The following is an 18,293-nucleotide window of genomic DNA, read 5'->3' as shown; positions in this document are numbered from 1 at the left end:
CAGCCGCTAGTGACAAATGACGCGCTGAAGTTGGCAGCGCTCGCGGCAAGCCTGAGCACGGCCTGCTGGGCGGAGGGGGCGAAGGAAACCAGCGGCGTGGGTGGGTGGTGCCCTATAGGTACGCGCGGGGATCATTCGAATCGATGCAATGAAATTGTATTTGTAATATACAGGGCGTCGAGATTTGTAGGTATATGGGCTAATACCAGAATAAATTAAAAGCAGATTAAGTTCGCTTGCAAAATTTAAACTTGAACCTTGGTAAATAAATAAAAAACTAGAAATTTTATATTCCAACTTGAAACTTCAAGTTAAAATAGGAAATTCTGTTCAAATTCGTAATTTCAAGCTTGATAAACATGAAAAAAAAATCGACTTCCTATTAAAACTCAAAATTTTGTTTTCCTGTAAGAAATTTTTAGAGAGCGAATTCGAAATCTCGAGTTTTTATACGAAATTTTGGGTTTAATTTCGGAATTTCGTTTGCAAACAATAAATTTGAAACTTGGTAAATAAAAAAACCAAGGAATTTGATGTTCTGACTTGAAGTTTCAAGTTAAAATACGAAATTTCGCATTCAAACTCAAAATCTCGCATTCAAACAAGAAATTTTGAGTTCAAGTCGAAGTCATATTCGAAATTTCGAATTTATATTCGAAAGTTTGTTCAAGTTCGTAATTTCAAGCTTGATAAACATCAAAAACGAAAATTCGACTGTCTATTAAAACTCAAAATTTTGGTTTCAATTTCGGAATTTCGCTTGCAAACTATAAATTTGAAACTTGGTAAATAAAAAAACCTAGGAATTTGACGTTCTGACTTGAAATTTCCAGAATAAATACGAAATTTCGCATTCAAACTCAAAATCTCGTATTCAAAAATTCATAAAAATTTCGAATTGATATTCGAAAATTTGTTCAAGTTCGTAATTTCAAGCTTGATAAACATGAAAAAAAAATCGACTTCCTCTTAAAGCTCAAAATTTTGTTTGCGAATTCGAAATCTCGAGTTTGTATTCGAAATTTTGAGTTCAATTTCGGAATTTCGCTTGTAAACTTTACATTCGAAACTTGGTAAATAAAAACAAACTAGAAGTTTGATGTTTTAACTTGAAATTTCGCATTCAAACTCAAAATCTCGTATTCAAACAAGGAATTTTGAGTTCAAGTCGAATTCATATCCGAAATTTCGAGTTTATATTCGAAATTTTGTTCAAGTTCGTAATTTCAAGCTTGATAAACATCAAAAAAAATTTCGACTACCTATTAAAACTCAAAATTTTGTTTTCCAGCAAGAAATTTTGAGAGCGAATTCGAAATCTCGAGTTTCTATTGAAATTTTGGTTTTAATTTCGGAATTTCGTTTGCAAACAATAAATTTGAAACTTGATAAAAAAAAGTAGAAATTTTATATTCCAACTTGAAATTTCGCATTCAAACTCAAAATCTCGTATTCAAACAAGAAATTTTGAGTTCAAGTCGAATTCATATTCGAAATTTCGAGTTTATATTCGAAATTTTGTTCAAGTTCGTAATTTCAAGCTTGATAAACATCAAAAAAAATTTCGACTACCTATTAAAACTCAAAATTTTGTTTTCCAGCAAGAAATTTTGAGAGCGAATTCGAAATCTCGAGTTTCTATTGAAATTTTGGTTTTAATTTCGGAATTCCGTTTGCAAACAATAAATTTGAAACTTGATAAAAAAAAGTAGAAATTTTATATTCCAACTTGAAATTTCGCATTCAAACTCAAAATCTCGTATTCAAACAAGAAATTTTGAGTTCAAAATTAGAAATCGAACTCATTCGAAATTTCGTGTTCATATTCGAAAATAAAAAAACCTAGGAATTTGATGTTCTAACTTGTTAAAATACAAAATTTCGCATTCAAATTGAAAATCTCGTATTCAAACAAGACATTTTGAGTTCAAAATTCGAAGTAGAATTAATATTAGAAATTTCGAATTTATACTCGAAATTTTGTTCAAGTTTGTAATTTCAAGCTTGATAAACATGAAAAAAAATTCGACTTCCTATTAAAGTTCAAAATTTTTGCAAATTCGAAATCACGAATTTGTATTTGAAATTTTGAGTTCAATTTCGGAATTTCGCTTGCAAACTTTAAATTTGAAACTTGGTAAATAAAAAAACCTAGAAATTTGATGTTCTAACTTGAAATTTCAAGTTTACATACGAGATTTCTCATTCACTCAAAATGTCGTATTCAAACAAGAAATTTTGAGTTCAAGTCGAATTCATATTCGAAATTCTGTTCAAATTCGTAATTTCAAGCTTGATGAACATGAACAAAATTCGCCTTCCAATTAAAACTCAAAGTTTTGTTTTCCAGTAAGAAATTTTGAGTTCAAGTCAAATTCATATTAGAAATTTCGAGTTTATATTCGAAATCCTGTTCAAATTCGTAATTTTAAGTTTATGAACATGAAAAAAAAAATTGACATCCTCTTAAAACTCAAAATTTTGTTTTTCAGTAAGAAATTTTGAGTGCGAATACGAAATCTCGAGTTTGCATTCGAAATTTTGAGTTCAATTTCGGAATTTCGCATGCAAACTTTAAATTTGAAACTTGAAAATAAAAAAAGTAGAAATTTTATATTCCAACTTGAAATTTCGCGTTCAAACTCAAAATCTCGTATTCAAACAAGAAATTTTGAGTTCAAAATTAGAAATCGAACTCATTCGAAATTTCGAGTTCATATTCGAAATTCTGTTCAAATTTGTTATTTCAAGCTCGATAAACGTGAAGAAAAAATTAAATTTCTGATTAAAGGTCAAAATTTTGTTTTCCAGTAAGAAATTTTGAGTACGAATTCGAAATCTCGAGTTTGTATTCGAAATTTTGATTTCAAATTCGAAATTTCGACTTGAATCCCGAGTTTGAACTCGAAATTTAAGTCTGAACGAGAAATTTGAGGAACGTACTCGAAATATCGATTAGAAGGTTAAAAAATATCTCGCTCTTCTTCACATGAATTTTTTTTTATATTTCCGAAAACCAACGTTCAATAATATTTTTCTTGATATCCTAAAATATGTCCCAAAAAATGAAATGAGTAAAAAATAAATTAATAATTGAAATAAAGGAAAATACCAAGATTGTTACATTTTCGAATTTGCATCGATTAAAAAAAAAATTGCGAATACATACTTACAATTTTTTTAAACTTGGTGTTTAAAAAAAACGCAGCAGGCTTAGGATTTTCAATCTTTCTAACTTAGGGACAATCTAAAAAGATTTTTGACTTTCATTTGTTTTTTTATTAGCTGATTATCACCCTGTACAAGATATGTACATATAATGTCTTCTGCTAAATAATTGATAATTTTATGAGCATGAAGTAAGAAAAATACAGCTAAGAGACTTCTTAACAGGCAATAACGAATAAAATCCAAACTCGGTAACGCTTCTCGCGCACGCCCATGGATCTAATAAAGGGAAAATTAATAATTACTCGTAGAACCCCCGAGGAGAACGACGAATGCTGCCGTCCTCTTCCAAACTACTTGTTATTTTATCCCTACATTTGGCAACCGTCGCTACAAGAGCCCGACGTTTATCAACACGCTCACCAGTGGCGTAACATAAGGCTTATTTGGAGAAGAGGATAATAATATTTAAATATGTTAAGAGGTATTGGTGAATGAAATAAAACCTATCTTTTATTAAAGAAATTTGTTTTATAAGACTAAAGTAAACACAATCATCATTAAAAAAAATGGATTAACTACCTAAGATAAAAAAAATATGTAAGTGCGATATACTAGGAGTTAAAATAAAGGTACGCGTCGTTGATCCTGGACAGGATGTTCAACGAGTAGACCAGTTTGCGAAGTAAAAAGAATGCGGTGATGTACCACATCGCGTTGAATGTCTGGGCAATCAACCACATCCTAAAAAAAAACACGTATCTGACATGAAGAAAGAAAAACTTCGCCACCCCCAATGCCACCACCACTACCACCACTGCCACCACGAGTTAGCCAGTTAGAAGTCGCGAAGCTATGATCAGAAAATTTAAGTGGTTTCTGCTCATGAAAATAATGGCACAACTTCCCACAAGGCCTTGTCAAAAATTAAAGAAGTTGTACTGCCTCAAAGTTTGTTTTAAATTAAATTTAGCCATAACTTTTCTTTTTTTTCACCCACCTAAATATATTGTGAAAAAATCGTGATATTAGAAACGTTCGCAGAGCATTTGTGACGTCACACCACTCGACCGGCTCGACTCGACAGCATTATGCGCTATTGTCTCAAGATATTTAAAGATATATGACGTACGTTGGACCCAGCCTCGTGGGCTAGCCGCTAACGAGTGGTATGACGTCACAACATATCTTCCGAGCGTATTCCCGTGCTGCGTTTCAATTATTTTGAGGGAGAGACGGCTGAAGGAAATTTTTTTTGCACATCCATACGTTCTGAACATGAATTTAAAAATAATATGTAAATTAAGCGATTTTCTTCGAATTCGAACCGCTTATTATTTATAACAAATCGTAATACAAACAAATAAAATCACCAACGATAAATCACTAACCTTCGGGAGTGCACCTTGGCCTGGGCCAACGTCTCGTCGGGCTCCTTCAGCAGGTACCTCCTGGCGCCCATCAGCCCCATCGTGAAGAAAGCGTAGGGCTCGCTCAGGGGGTGGTCCGTCTGGTACGAAAACGCCTCCACGTCCTCCGGAAGCAGCGACCCCTCCAGGGCCACGGTCTGCTTGTTGTCGAACGTCCACTCGTCCCTCAGGAAATACTGCACCGCGTTGTTGGCTATGAAGATCTTCCTATGGATCTTGATCAGCCTGTACACGTTTTTTTTTATAGTCGCCATAGCCACGAAACGACCAACAGGTACTAAGGTTGGTACCACTGACTGTCGTTGTTATCTTAAAATCATGTTCCTCGTATATATTTTTTCATAACATTGCGCGAAAACCAAATGCGTTACGACACTGGAATGTACGATTAACTGGCGGACCTGACTATGACGTTATGGTACCAACCCCGGCGGGTACTTACATGGGTTTCTTCTTCAGCAGCACCAGCAGGCAGTCCAGGAACAGAGCCGGCAGCAGCTGGTAGAAGAGGACGCGCAAATAGTTGTAGTACCAGCAGTTGGTGATCGAGCCGTTGGGGTACCACACCACGTCGTTGAGCGGGGTCTCCCAGCACAGTTTCTTGCCCATGAAGACGATCTCGCCTATGGTGACGGGCCTTATCTTGTTGGTGCTGCCGTTGTACACCTTCAACTTGTACTTCTCGTCGGGACTAATAACAAAATTACATCGCACATGTCGATTACTCCAAAAAAAATCCACCGTCGAAATTAGGTACAGTCATTTCAGTTTTAGGACACAATTACAAATAATAATTAATTAAAATTGAAAAGAAATTTAAAAGAGATTGTTTAAACTCAAAATTTCAAATTCGAAATTTCGCAATCGAATTTTCAAATTTGAACTCGAAATTTCAAGTTCTATTTCGAAATTTTAAGGTCAAATTCGAAATTCCCATTCAAACTCAAAATTTCGTATTTCAATGAAATTCTTCGATAACAATGAGTTCGAATTCGAAATCGAGATTATATTCGATATTTCGAGTTAATATTCGAAATTTTTAATTTTTTTTTCTAATTCGGAATTTTTAAGTTCAAACTCGAAATTTTCAGTTCGAATTCGAGGTCGAGATTATATTCGATATTTCGATTTCATATTCGAAATTTCAAGCTTGGTAAACAAGTTGAGTCGAAGTTGTACGTTCTAATTCGAAATTTTAAGTTCAAACTCGAAATTTTGAGTTCGAATTCGAAATATCAAGTTTGAACTCAAAATTTTATTTTCGAGTGCAAAATTTCGATTTCGTAATCTTCTTTCGCTTTCAAAATCGAAATTTCAAGTTAAAATAATACCATGAGAGAAATTATATCTCGAATTTTGAGTTCACATTCGAAGTCGAGTTCATATTCGAAGTTCCGAGTTTAATTCGAAATTTTAAGTTTGGTAAACAAAAAGACAAATAAAACGAAACCTAGTATTTAAACTTAAAATTTTGTACTCAAATATGAAATTATGAGTTCAAAATTCGAAGTCGAGTACGTATTCAAAATTTCGAATACACACTCGATTTTCTTGTTTGAATACAAAATTTTGAGTAGCGTTCAAATTCGAAATTTTAAACCGAGTAAACCAGAAAAAAACTCGAAAAACAAAAAATTTTGAGTTCAATTTGAAGTCTCGAGTTTGAACTTGCAAATTAGAAACTACAAGCTTGAAAAACAAAAAAAAATTCACATTCGAAGTTACTTTCATATTCGAAATTTTGCGTTCAAGGTCGAAATTTCAAGCTTGATAAACAAGAAAATAAATTTCGAATTGAAATTGAAAATTTTGAACTCCAGTAAAAAATTCCAAGTTCAAATTCGAAATTGCGAGATTGTATTCGAAATTTTGTTCGAACACGAAATTTCGAGTTCTAATTCGAAATTTCGCGTTAAGATTTTAAACTTCAGGCTTGGCAAACAAGTAAAAAAATAACTCGCATTTCAATTTACAACTCGAACTTTGATATTTCGCATTCGAAAAAGAAATTTTTAATTGAAATTGGAAATCTCGAGTTGAACTAGAAATTTTACGTTTGAACTTGAAATTTCGAATTCATTAAAATTTAGAGATTATAATCGAAACTTCGCGTTCAAATTCGAAATAACATAATAACTAAACAAATAACTCGAAATTTTAACTCACAGCTTTGAATTTAAACTCGCAATTTCGAATGTGAGTACTTTTGTATCCCAAATTTAGTAACCAAAAAAAAATACATATGGCACATCATTTAAGGTTAAAACTAATTTTTTCTACAATTTATTTATTGTTTTTTTTTTCTTACCAAATTTCGAGTTCTAATTCGAAAATATGAGTTCAAACTCGATATTTCCTGTTCAAACTCGACCTTTCGTGATAGAATTCGAAATTTGGCAAATAAAAAATATTTATCCTTCCAACGCTACTACTTATTAGGATAGTAGCATAAAAGATTTTTCATTACACCCTGTATAATACACATTCTACGTTGCCAAGTCGAAAGCGTGATCAATAACAACAAGTGCCTCCAAAGTCGGCGTAATATTTCGTAAAATGGTAAGTAGTTATTAAAATAAATGCAGATTATATTCTAAAACAGTCCAGGAACAATGCATATTTACATTTTCCACATAAAAATGCTTATTCCTCATCAAAAACGTTGAAAAAAAAAATTCGATAATTCCGAATCGAAACCGGAAGCAGACAGAGTCACCAAGGGTTAACGTATTCCGTACTTGGAATCTTTAAAAAAAATTAGCCGGTGAAATACTGCTATACAATGACATTTACGTTAGTTAGCGGCATTTCACACCATTACTGTTATCCTCCATCACACGACGATAATCTTCATTTAATTTTTTTTAACGGGGATACGTATATACAGGGTGTAGCAAAAAATCAATAAACCAAGAAGTGTAGGCCTACCTTTCCAGACCCCTCTTCCAGGTCGCGAGGATGGTGCCCTTGACGAGGATGTCGCAAGGGACGTAATCGGAAGTGATCTGGGGGTTCGCGTATACGGATCTCATGATGCCCTTCCCCGAGGCCACCAGGATGCCCACGGGGCCGTTGAAGTTGTCGATCCACCCCGGCACCGGGTCCAGCATGGTGCTGATCACTTTTAAAAGACGAGATAATAAAAAAGTAAATACAAATGTTAATTGATATGAAATATTATTAAATATTAAATTAATCCACAGTAAACAAAACGGGGACAAAATTAAACCGTGAACAGTTCAAATTTAAGCAGAATCCGATCCTGTTCGGAAGGCTTACGAAGCGCAACGGGGGATAAACTGTCGCCTCTGAAAAGTAGCTAATACCAGTTATCGTAACACCTGGTATAATATGACGAGGTATTTTTATTTTAGTTTGTGAAGTGTCTTTGTGTAGTATAAATGTATAACCCTATAAAGTCAATTATTTCAGTGTTTAGTGACGGTAAAGTGTACTTTTGTGTTTTCGCTTTCAAGTTTTTGTGTGACATGAAAAATCATGTGTAGGAACGAAGGAAGAATTGATAATGGTTAGAGCCTACTTTTTGTCAGGAGAAAACGATGCTGTTTCAAGTACTGAATAAGAAGGTTATGAAAGCTTTGAAAGACCTATCTATTGTTGGACAGGAACAACAGAAACAGGAGAGGAACAAACTCAGAGAGTGAGAAACTTAGAACCAGAAATTTAAAACGCCATTCGAAGTTTAACCACAAGATTTCAAGTATATCATACGCCGTAAAAATTAGGCGATTAAACAAATTATTTACTAATTTTTGTGTATTTCATTTATCATTATTTATTTATTATTGTTCGAGTTAGACTACTTGTGTTTGATAATTTATTGGTTGGTTTCTTACAATTCTTATACAATTTTTATTCGACTTTTTTTTGATAGGACTCAATTGTGAAAGTTATTCGGGTATTCTTGGGACACCCTGTATATAATAATATGTTTTACTTTTAATTTCACATTGTTAAATAATAGAAAAGGTAAGGGAAAATGAGGAAGGACTATAAAAACCAACGGCGACTGCTGACAGCCATTTTCTGAAGAATACCATCTTTTCATTTTTATCGACAGAATGTAGATAAATGCGAATACAACTGAAACTACAGAGTGGCGCCACTTTAGAAGGAGTTGGAACGCTTCCGATATTTCCTATCCCTAATCTCTGGTTTAAATATGATGCTAGCTAGGAAGCCACTTATCATACTATTAATAATGACATATTACTTCAAGTAATTAGTAGAATGTTTAGAATAAAATAATAAGCGGCAACACACCAATGTATCCATATTTTTTTTTATTTGTATGAAATTTTTGATATGCACTGTATGATTAAATTATAACTGGGCATTAACAAAAGATTTTATTTAATCGAGAAAATGCTATTATATTGTTCTACTTTCCATCACTAGTAAATTTCCTTTTATTTTGACCAGTCTATTTTCATTTTTGTGAAATGTTAATAAAAGTTTTCGTAGCTGTATTTTCTATACATTATACCGTATATTATCTACATTATTGTTCTTTATTTTGCATATAAATTTAAATTGAAAGATTTTTTGAATCGACAATGTAAAATTATAGATCTTGCTTTCCTCTATCGATTAAAAAAAAAATCATCTTTTTATCTGTTATAGAAGCTGAGAAAAAGTCGATTGAAGTTAAGAACAGTTAAAATATATTTCCGATTTAAACAAATTTGAATATTTATAGTTTATAGTCTTTGCTTCAAACAATCAAAATCGCTTTTAATTGTTATTGTACAGTACGTTGTATTGCCGTAAACTCATTTCAACTTTGAGCTTTCATATTTCGATGACGATTCATCGTATCCACAAGATGGATTTTGTTCGTCAATTCTTCCTCTATTTGATCCTATAATTACATTTGAGGAATACGCATATACGGTAGCTCCAGCTCTAAATGTTTATAAGTATTTCATCGAAGAAATTATAAAAAAATTCTAATTGTTAATAAAAAAATTCTAATTTTAAATGGGGATTGATGGTTGAGACTCCAAAGGGTATGTATAAAAATTGGGAGCTCAAAATAATCATTGGTTTTACCGTGAGAGAGAATTGAAAAATAAGTATAATTGTGTATTCTCTTTGTTTACAATTCAATTATGCGAAATCTACCCGGCCGATTTCGATGAAATATTTTCTGCAATACTACCATATCATGAAGTACTCAGAACCATACTTTCAATATGGCTGCTTTAAAGTCAAGGTCCGAAATAAATTCATGAAAAAACGATCTTTTTTCACGAATTTTCTTTCGGTCTATACTATATCGCAGCAATAATAATGCACATAAAAATTCGTGCCACTTTTATTTTGAAGAGAATCTCAAAACGAAACTTTTTTTCCTTTGACTATTTTCTTTAAAGTCAACATTCTCCGAGTTATACAGGGTGTCCCTGAAAAGGATGGACAACGCTTGGCCACAGGTTCCTTTGATGAAAGTAAGAGTATTTAGCCTAACTTACCTATAATATACAAAAGTGCACGCCTACTGAGATAAATAATAATATAGAACAGATAACCTAGTTTTTTTCAAATAATTTGAAAACTATTTTTCTTAGAAACTTCAAATTTGGTATACATATTTTTTTATATACGGGTAATGTAAATATAGAATTTGGTGATAATACATATACAGGATGTTCTCTTTCTAGTGTCTGTGCACCACTGGCTATCCCGTAACTTTTTTGTGTGTCCACCAATGACAAGAATTATATTTTTAAAAACAAGCACTATTTTAGAAGATTTTTTGCCTCTTACAAAATGTTGTATGTCCCAAACATGCTGTAATTTTTTTGATTTGAAATATTTATTTTTTCACCTTATTTTTACTTAATATCGAAAAAGCACCCTAATTTTCAATCGAAAATTCTCACGTCAAAATATCTGCTTTTTTAAAAACGTCGGTGGGCTTTTTCTTCGTTGAAATCTCTACTTTCTGATGGTGTAAAAAAAAATATACATTACTATGGTAAGTTTTCTCAGGAAATGCAAAGAAACGAAAGAAGATTCTACAACTTTCTCAAAATATTGTAGATGTCTTATTAAATATTAACTTTATTAACTTATTTGGTTGTTAATTATAATAGTATATTTCGACTTGTAATTTTTTTGTTTATCAATGTAACATGGAATCTTACGTTTTTCGAGTAATTAAAGTGTAAATTTTAATAAATAGCTCAAAATTGTACATAATGATTAGAAAAAAATTTTCGGATTCTAGTTCGTTTCTTTGCATTTCCTGAGAAAACTTACCATAGTAATGTATATATTTTTTTACACCATCAGAAAGTAGAGATTTCAACGAAGAAAAAGCCCACCGACGTTTTTAAAAAAGCAGATATTTTGACGTGAGAATTTTCGATTGAAAATTAGGGTGCTTTTTCGATATTAAGTAAAAATAAGGTGAAAAAATAAATATTTCAAATCAAAAAAATTACAGCGTGTTTGGGACATAAATAGGTAAGTTTTCACCAAATTTCGTGAAAAAAAAATTTGTTTGTAAAAGATAAAAATAAAAAACCAAAAACTTGGTTATTTGAATTTTTCACATAAATTTTGAGGTTATGTGAAAAAAGTGTAAATACAAAAGTTGTAGATCTTTTTATTACCTACAACTTTGCTATTTAACTTTTTTCCACAAGACTTGTAGTTTTTCCGGAAATCAAGATAAACCGTTTTTTACCCTTAAAAACTCACCCCCTTCCCCTTCCCGACCTCAGATGGTCCGTAAATTATTTTTCTTTTCATTTCTGTTATATTCTCTTCCTTTTCCAATGGGTTTCATCCTACTATATTTTTTTTTTCTTTTTACCATTTTTGAAGGCTTACTGGTCTATTACTATATGAAACATACACATAACCTACTTTTAAAACAAATACCGACTTAACTATTAAGGAAGACGGAAAAGACAAAAATAGTAATGCCGAAATAGCTGGCAGCATTGCCAAAAAAATTAATTGAAGCCTGTGGATTTTTTGAAAAATTATTTTCCAGTAGATTTCTTACAAATTTTTAAATTTGGCCAAAGTTAAACAATTTTGATCCTCAGATCACGAAACTAGAAACTTCAAATTACAATTTGCTTTTTTTTATTGAAAATAATCTAAAAATTTGTGATTTTTTTATCCTTTAATTTTTGCGACTAATTTATCCCAAGACGTCAAAACAGACACATTTGTAGAAGATTAACTTTAGCCACAATTTAATTACAAAATCAAAATTCAAACTAACCTATCGACGGCCTGATGATAACGGCGGGCACCACCCCGTCGCATAGGTCGTTCACCACGTGCTCGGCCAGGCCCTTGGTGAAGGTGTACGTGTTGGGGAAGGGCTCGGTGTACTTGGCGGTGAAGACGTCCAGGACGTGGGGGTCCGCCTTCTCCGCCAGCTCGATGGCGGTCCTCCAGTCCACGGTGGGAGGGTAGATCTTCTCCTCGACCACCCTCTTGTCGGTGTGACAGTAGGTGGTGGAGAAGTGTACCAGGACCTCGAGGCGACGCATCTGCTTGGCCAGGAGGACCACCTCTCTGGTGCCCCTCGCGTTCATGATGACGGCGTCCCTAAGGGAGTCGTCGAAGCGAACGGAGGCCGCTATGTGGTAGACGAAGCTCACCTCGTTGATCAGGGTGGATCTGTCTTCGGGGCTGATGCCTGGGAATGGTTATTTTTTATTATGGGTAGACGAAATGTGACGAATAGTCCAATCAATCTGTCACGACCTAATGTTAAATTTACCAAAAATACCACCCGGAAACAAAAAATATCGTGATATAGGAAAAAAATTCTATGAAAAAAGTTAACCTAAAAAATTAATAAAAGTAAAAAAAAAAACGGTTTTTCACTTATAAAAAAAAACTTGAACTCCAATCGAAAAAAGTTAAATGAGAAAGTTGTAGCTATCAAAAAAACCTATCGATTCATACTTTTAAATATATTGATCGCCATATTACTTTTCGAGATATATCGAAAAAACCATCAAAATTCGACTTTTTTTGTTTCTGCTGTATCTCTTGCAAATTACGGTTTTGAAACTTGTTACTTGCTGTAAATGTAGCCCTTAGCAAACAAAAAAAGTAGCCATAGCCATTTTTAAAATTAAAAAATATTAAAAATTTTTCGAGTTATATCGATTTTTCGAGTCAAAGGTCATCTCGAAAATCGGCTCTTCTTGCTCGACGAATAGTCGTAGAGAAACCAATCAGGGCTCATTTTTTTCCTTAAGAGTTGTACCTTCATGGTAAAAAAGAGTGATAACGATTTTATTCATTTCAAGTGTCCAAAAATGACTTTGAAAAAAGTAAAAATTTTTTTGCCGCGTTTTTCTTGAATATCTTTTTCGATTTTCAATTCTCGATAATGTCTATTACAGGAATTAATTGCTGGCATATTTACTCGAATTAAAAAAAACGTATTTTTGGTCATCTTTGGACACTTCAAATGAATAAACCCGTTTTTTGACTTTTATGAATTTTTTAGGTCAACTTCGTTGTTTATGCGTCACAGGAAGGAAACACTACCTTTCTTAGAATTTTTTTCCTATATCACGATATTTTTTGTTTCCGGGTGGTATTTTTTATAAGCTCTTCTACTCTACCTATTGATTGGATTAGAAGGAAGAATACTTTTGACAATTACTATAAATTAATTTGACGTTTCATTTCATAGATTAAAACATTTCACTAAATTGTATTTGACTTCATTTGAGTTAAGAATCATTTTTGATTAGTGTTAACACGCTTCCAATAATGTTAAACGTCAAACTTGTTCGTTTTCAAAGCCTTCTCAATAAAAAAAAAACCGAAATATTGTTGATATTTTGAAAATTTTATATTTTACGCAAATCTACACAAAAATTTTTTGTGTAAAAAAATAATAATAAAGTACTTATATATTTTTCGAATGCAGTTTTAGCCATCTTTCCGTTTTTTTTTTAAATAAAATACAGGATCTTCCATATAAAAAAACACAATTTGAGGTCATATCGCAAAAACTAAAAATATAATCACATTAATTTTTATGCCATCGAATGTATTTCAAAAATGTGTATGTAGAATCAAACCGTTTTAAGATATATTGAAAGGGAAACCAGTCGGTTTAGCTCTAAAGCGGTAACAGATAAAGAGATGCGATTTGCACCATTGTTATTTTGCCGAAAAAGAACTCTGGACTCGTTCATCGGATTTGCTTTATCTATGACAGATTCGCAGCAACCCTTGAACCCAGTGAACAATTTCGAGTGTTTTGGCAGAAAAATGTATTCATAATAGGCGAGCGGTTCACCCCTAAAAAAAGGCATGAACCTTCTAAATGTTTAAAACAAAAACCTACAGCATGAAACTTTTATTTTATAAAGTGTATTTTTCTGATAATTTACATATTTTTTTATATTTTTCGGCGTGGTCAGTTAAATACTACAAACAAAAAAGTTGTAAAAAAAAAAATTACTCGCCTAATGGCATTGAAAACATTGTAAAATGGACAAAAATAATTTAATGTGAAAAAAGTGAGGAAATCGACAAACTTTCGGAATTTTTTTCTCAAAAACTACTGAACAGATTTTAATTCTAAAAAAGCATAATAATTGGCAGATTTTCTACTTTAAGATATATTTTTTTGGTATGAGTCAATCATTTTATTGAAGGTCTAAAGCGAGAAAAAAAAAGTCTTTTAAAGAAAATTATGATAACACTTCAAATTTAAATTTTCTTTTTACAATATCTTGGATTAGATTATGTTTACAATAAACATTATTATGATTTTTTAAATCGATATATGTTAACAGTACAAATGTTCAAAAGATCATTGTTTGGTTTTGTAGCCGTAGTGAGGTTTTTGCAAGTAATTAGTAAAATTTAAATATTCGATTTTTGGTTTTATAAATGGCTAAAATTGACTTGACGATATACCGAAACTAAACTAAATAAGCTAAATCGAAAAATTAACCTAATAATAATAATAATTGACCAAGCGGTCTCGAAAAATAAAAAAGTTATTTTAAATTATAAAAATATTTTTGAAGCATATTTAACGCAGTTCCTCCTTCAAAATAATTAAAATCCAAACAATCATTTTCGATTTTCCATCCATGTGTCTCAATGGATCTAGAGTTACAATTTCACTATTTGTAGACTGTTTCTTTTTATTCGCTTTAGACCTCGAATAAAATAATTGAACTATACCAAAAAAATATATGTTAAAGTAGAAGATCTGCCGATTCTTATGCTTTTTTTAGAATTAAACTCTGTTCAGCAGTTTTTGAGGAAAAAATTCCAAAAGTTTGTCGATTTCGTCACTTTTTTCACATTAAATTGTAAATATCTCGGAAACGAAGCATTATTCAAATTTTTGTCAAAGAACAAAGAGTGTTTATTTTGGTCCATTTTACAATATACCACTATTTCGGCGAGTAATTTTTTTTACAACTTTTTTGTTTATAACAATAGGCCCATTCAGTGATATATAATTTTAAACTTTTTCTTTAATTTTCTGATAGTATTTAACCACCTAATTATATCTTTCAAAAATTAGGTTAATAGTATTAATAATAAGTGATATATTTAATTCTGAATTTGTAAGACCCTTAAAAATGTCAACACTGCGGGAGAACAGGTAATGACGTCACGATACCGGCGTCGGTATGTGCCAGTAGTACTTTGACTATAGTCTGTTTAGCAATGAAAGAGAGTAATAAAGGCTTATTATGTATGCAAATCGTAAATAAATGTAGTACTGGTGCTTATATTCAATATTTTTATATTATGTATTATCGGTATAGAATGAGGTGTACTTTTAACAAAACTTTGTGCGATCGGACTGTACTAAATTGTAGCAGGTAGCTAAAATTTAATCCCCGACAATCCGTCTTTGTCTATGCCGCTTCAATTTCTCGGTCCATTTCTCTTATAAGTAAACAATATAAAAACAGCATTTCAAAACATGAGGCTACTTTAAGCATCATAACCGGGTTAAGAGGGTTTTTAGTAATTCAAATAAAATTATTCAATATTATTATCAAAATATTTATTTAAATTTAATGAATAGACTTTTATTCCACACAAAAATATATGTATTTTGAAAATTCAAATTATGGTGAGTAAATGTAGTGTTGTATAAATGTACAATAAAGAAAATAAAAAAGTAGGTATATTAAAATTCATCCTCTGAATATTCTGATGAATTATCTTCGTCTCCTAGATTGATAACGATAGGTTCCACAGTAACGTCAATTAAATTATCGAGTTCCCACATTTTCTCCTCTTCTTTTTGTACATGATGTATACATCTTTGCCAGTTATCTGCAGTTACTCGTTCCAAGGAATTTTTTAACAAAATTTTCACGTCACTTAATTTAAACGTCGTATTATTTCGCGCTACATCTCCTTTTACCTGCGCCCAGACTAATTCGATTGGGTTAAGTTCACAGTGATAAGGTGGTAACCGTAGTACCGTTATTTGGCGATTTGTTGCCATTTCATCGATAACATATTTTTTCTGATCTTTATTAAGATTGACAAGTGTCAAAAGTTCCTTTTTCACCATATTTGTTTCAAAAGAAATGTTTTTTCCGGATAACCATTGAATTATATCGGCTTTCCTCCAAGCAGTCGTAGGCGTCCGCTCGGTCTGCCGTGAATGGTAACTGGCATTATCCATGACAATTACAGACCCCGGAGGAATAAGATCCAACATCTGTGTAAAATACTCTTCGAAAACATCTGCGTTCATGTCTTCGTGATAGTCACCTGTATTTTTAGATTCAAATAAAAGTAAACCGCCATCTACAAAACCACTGGCACTACCTATATGTGTCACTATTAATCTTCGCCCTTTACCTGAAGGTGCCTTGAACCCTGTTGAAAGTCCATCCAAAAATGCTTGTCGAAAACTTTTTACATTTTTATCTTGCCATACTTTTGTTACAGTATATCCCTCGTTGACCCAAGTTTCGTCTAGATAATAAATATTCCTCCCTTCGTCACGGAATTTTCTAATTGATCTTAAGTAGGATCTTCGCCAACAAATAATTTCATCTTTATCGATAAGAACTGACTTCCTGTTCTGCTTTTCCCAGCAAAAATTCAACTCTCGTAAGACGGCCCATAATTTGCTTCTACTGATTTTTGGCAAATCGTTGTCCTCTGAAAGTTCACTTAAAATTTTGTTTAGCGTTGGTATTTCTTTTTTAAAATAAAATGAGTGTACTTTTCTACGAATGACATTTTTGAAGAAATCATCTATAACGACTTTTGACCTCCCCGTAGATGATTTTGGGGGATTTACAGTATCTTGTTCATTTTTTGTTTCCTTTAAAAGTCTGTAGATAGTAGATTTTCCAATCCCTGTCATTTTTGTTAGCGGAGTTCTCTTCCAGTCGCCCGTACCGGTATTATGACGTCAGCAATGGTTGCTCAACGTTTTTCCGCGCTCTGTTTCCATTAATTTATTTCACACATTTCTCGTTGAAACAAAAAATTGATTTTTGGCATACTAACTAATGAAAGGGTAAACTTTTGGAATATGCAAAAAAAAAATTCAACTGAATGGGCCTATTGACTGACCACGAAAAATATAAAAAAAATATGTAAATTATCAGAAAAATACACTTTATAAAATAAAAAAAGTTTTATGCTGTAGGTTTTTGTTTTAAAAATTTAGTCGGTTACTTTCATTTAGAAGCATGTTTTTAGAGGTGAACCGCTCGCCTATAAGCTACGCTCGATTTAATAGTTGATTTACCAACACACTGATGCAAATTATTAGCAAACGTAATACCTTCAACAAGTCGAGTGTCATCGCGAGAGTGAATAGCAAAAACATCACGAAAACAAATTTTTAAAAAATTCCCGACCATAGATTTGCAATTGTATGCAAATATGTATGTATACACTAATTGGACGCATCGAGCCAATGAAACGATCTAATTTCATAAGTTTGAACTTCGTATTTCGTGTCAAAGGTGAGTTCCTATTCTAGGACTTACCCAAATCGAGTTCGGTGACATCTCCAACAATGGGTACGATTTTCTTGAGGTTTTCCGGAAAGGCATCCTTCAAGCGATCGAATAGCTGAAAAAAAAAAGGGTTGTACAGCGGGACCAGCTAATTGTAAGACTCGGACGCCGTTAGTGTTTGAGAAAAAAAAATCTATCAACAAATATAGCGAATTCGAGTCATATCATAACCTTTTTTCATTAATATTTGTTAAATACTTTTTAACCCAAAATGTCAAGAGATGTAGCCGCTCTCCGCAGCTTTAACTAATCACGCTGTATATTAGGTACAATTTAAGAATAAGGTGGCAACACTGCGAGACATTTTTTTTTCGAATTTCCGCCTTAAAGCGACGGCAAAAGACACCCACCGGCAACTCGGTGATCTCCTTGATCCTCTCCTCGACGCTCTTGCCCTTCTTGGGTCTGACGAGCACGTAGACGTTCGAAACGTCGGGGCACGACCTCAGGATCTTCTCTATCAGCACCTTACCTATGAAACCCGTGCCTCCCGTCACGAACACGCTTTTTCCCGTGAAGTACTCGGGAATGGTGGATAATGTGCCAGTCATTATTAAAAAAAAAAAACGAACGCCAGGCGATAGGAGACGAATATATACGTAGCGCGATTACCACAGCCATGCAATGACTGAGTCGATTTATGTATTCA

At 32.6% G+C, this 18,293-nt stretch overlaps 1 protein-coding gene across 1 annotated transcript; it reads right to left on the bottom strand.

Moving 5' to 3' along the window:
• Window positions 1–3,751: 3,751 nt before the first annotated feature.
• LOC108904623 (putative fatty acyl-CoA reductase CG5065) lies at window positions 3,752–18,291 on the bottom strand. The gene is made up of 7 exons (XM_018707256.2): window positions 17,995–18,291; window positions 17,615–17,699; window positions 11,863–12,285; window positions 7,527–7,719; window positions 5,041–5,289; window positions 4,560–4,823; window positions 3,752–3,912 (listed from the first exon to the last, which is right to left on the bottom strand). Exons 1-7 carry the CDS (start codon window positions 18,193–18,195, stop codon window positions 3,783–3,785), a joined length of 1,545 nt encoding a protein of 514 aa, XP_018562772.1. The 5' UTR covers window positions 18,196–18,291; the 3' UTR covers window positions 3,752–3,782.
• Window positions 18,292–18,293: the final 2 nt, after the last annotated feature.

This window comes from Anoplophora glabripennis, unplaced genomic scaffold, assembly GCF_000390285.2.
Source record: "Anoplophora glabripennis isolate ALB-LARVAE unplaced genomic scaffold, Agla_2.0 scaffold294, whole genome shotgun sequence".
NCBI lineage: Eukaryota > Metazoa > Arthropoda > Insecta > Coleoptera > Cerambycidae > Anoplophora > Anoplophora glabripennis.
The sequence above is the reverse complement of the archived record's forward strand: the minus strand, read 5'-3'. Positions and strand labels throughout refer to the sequence as shown.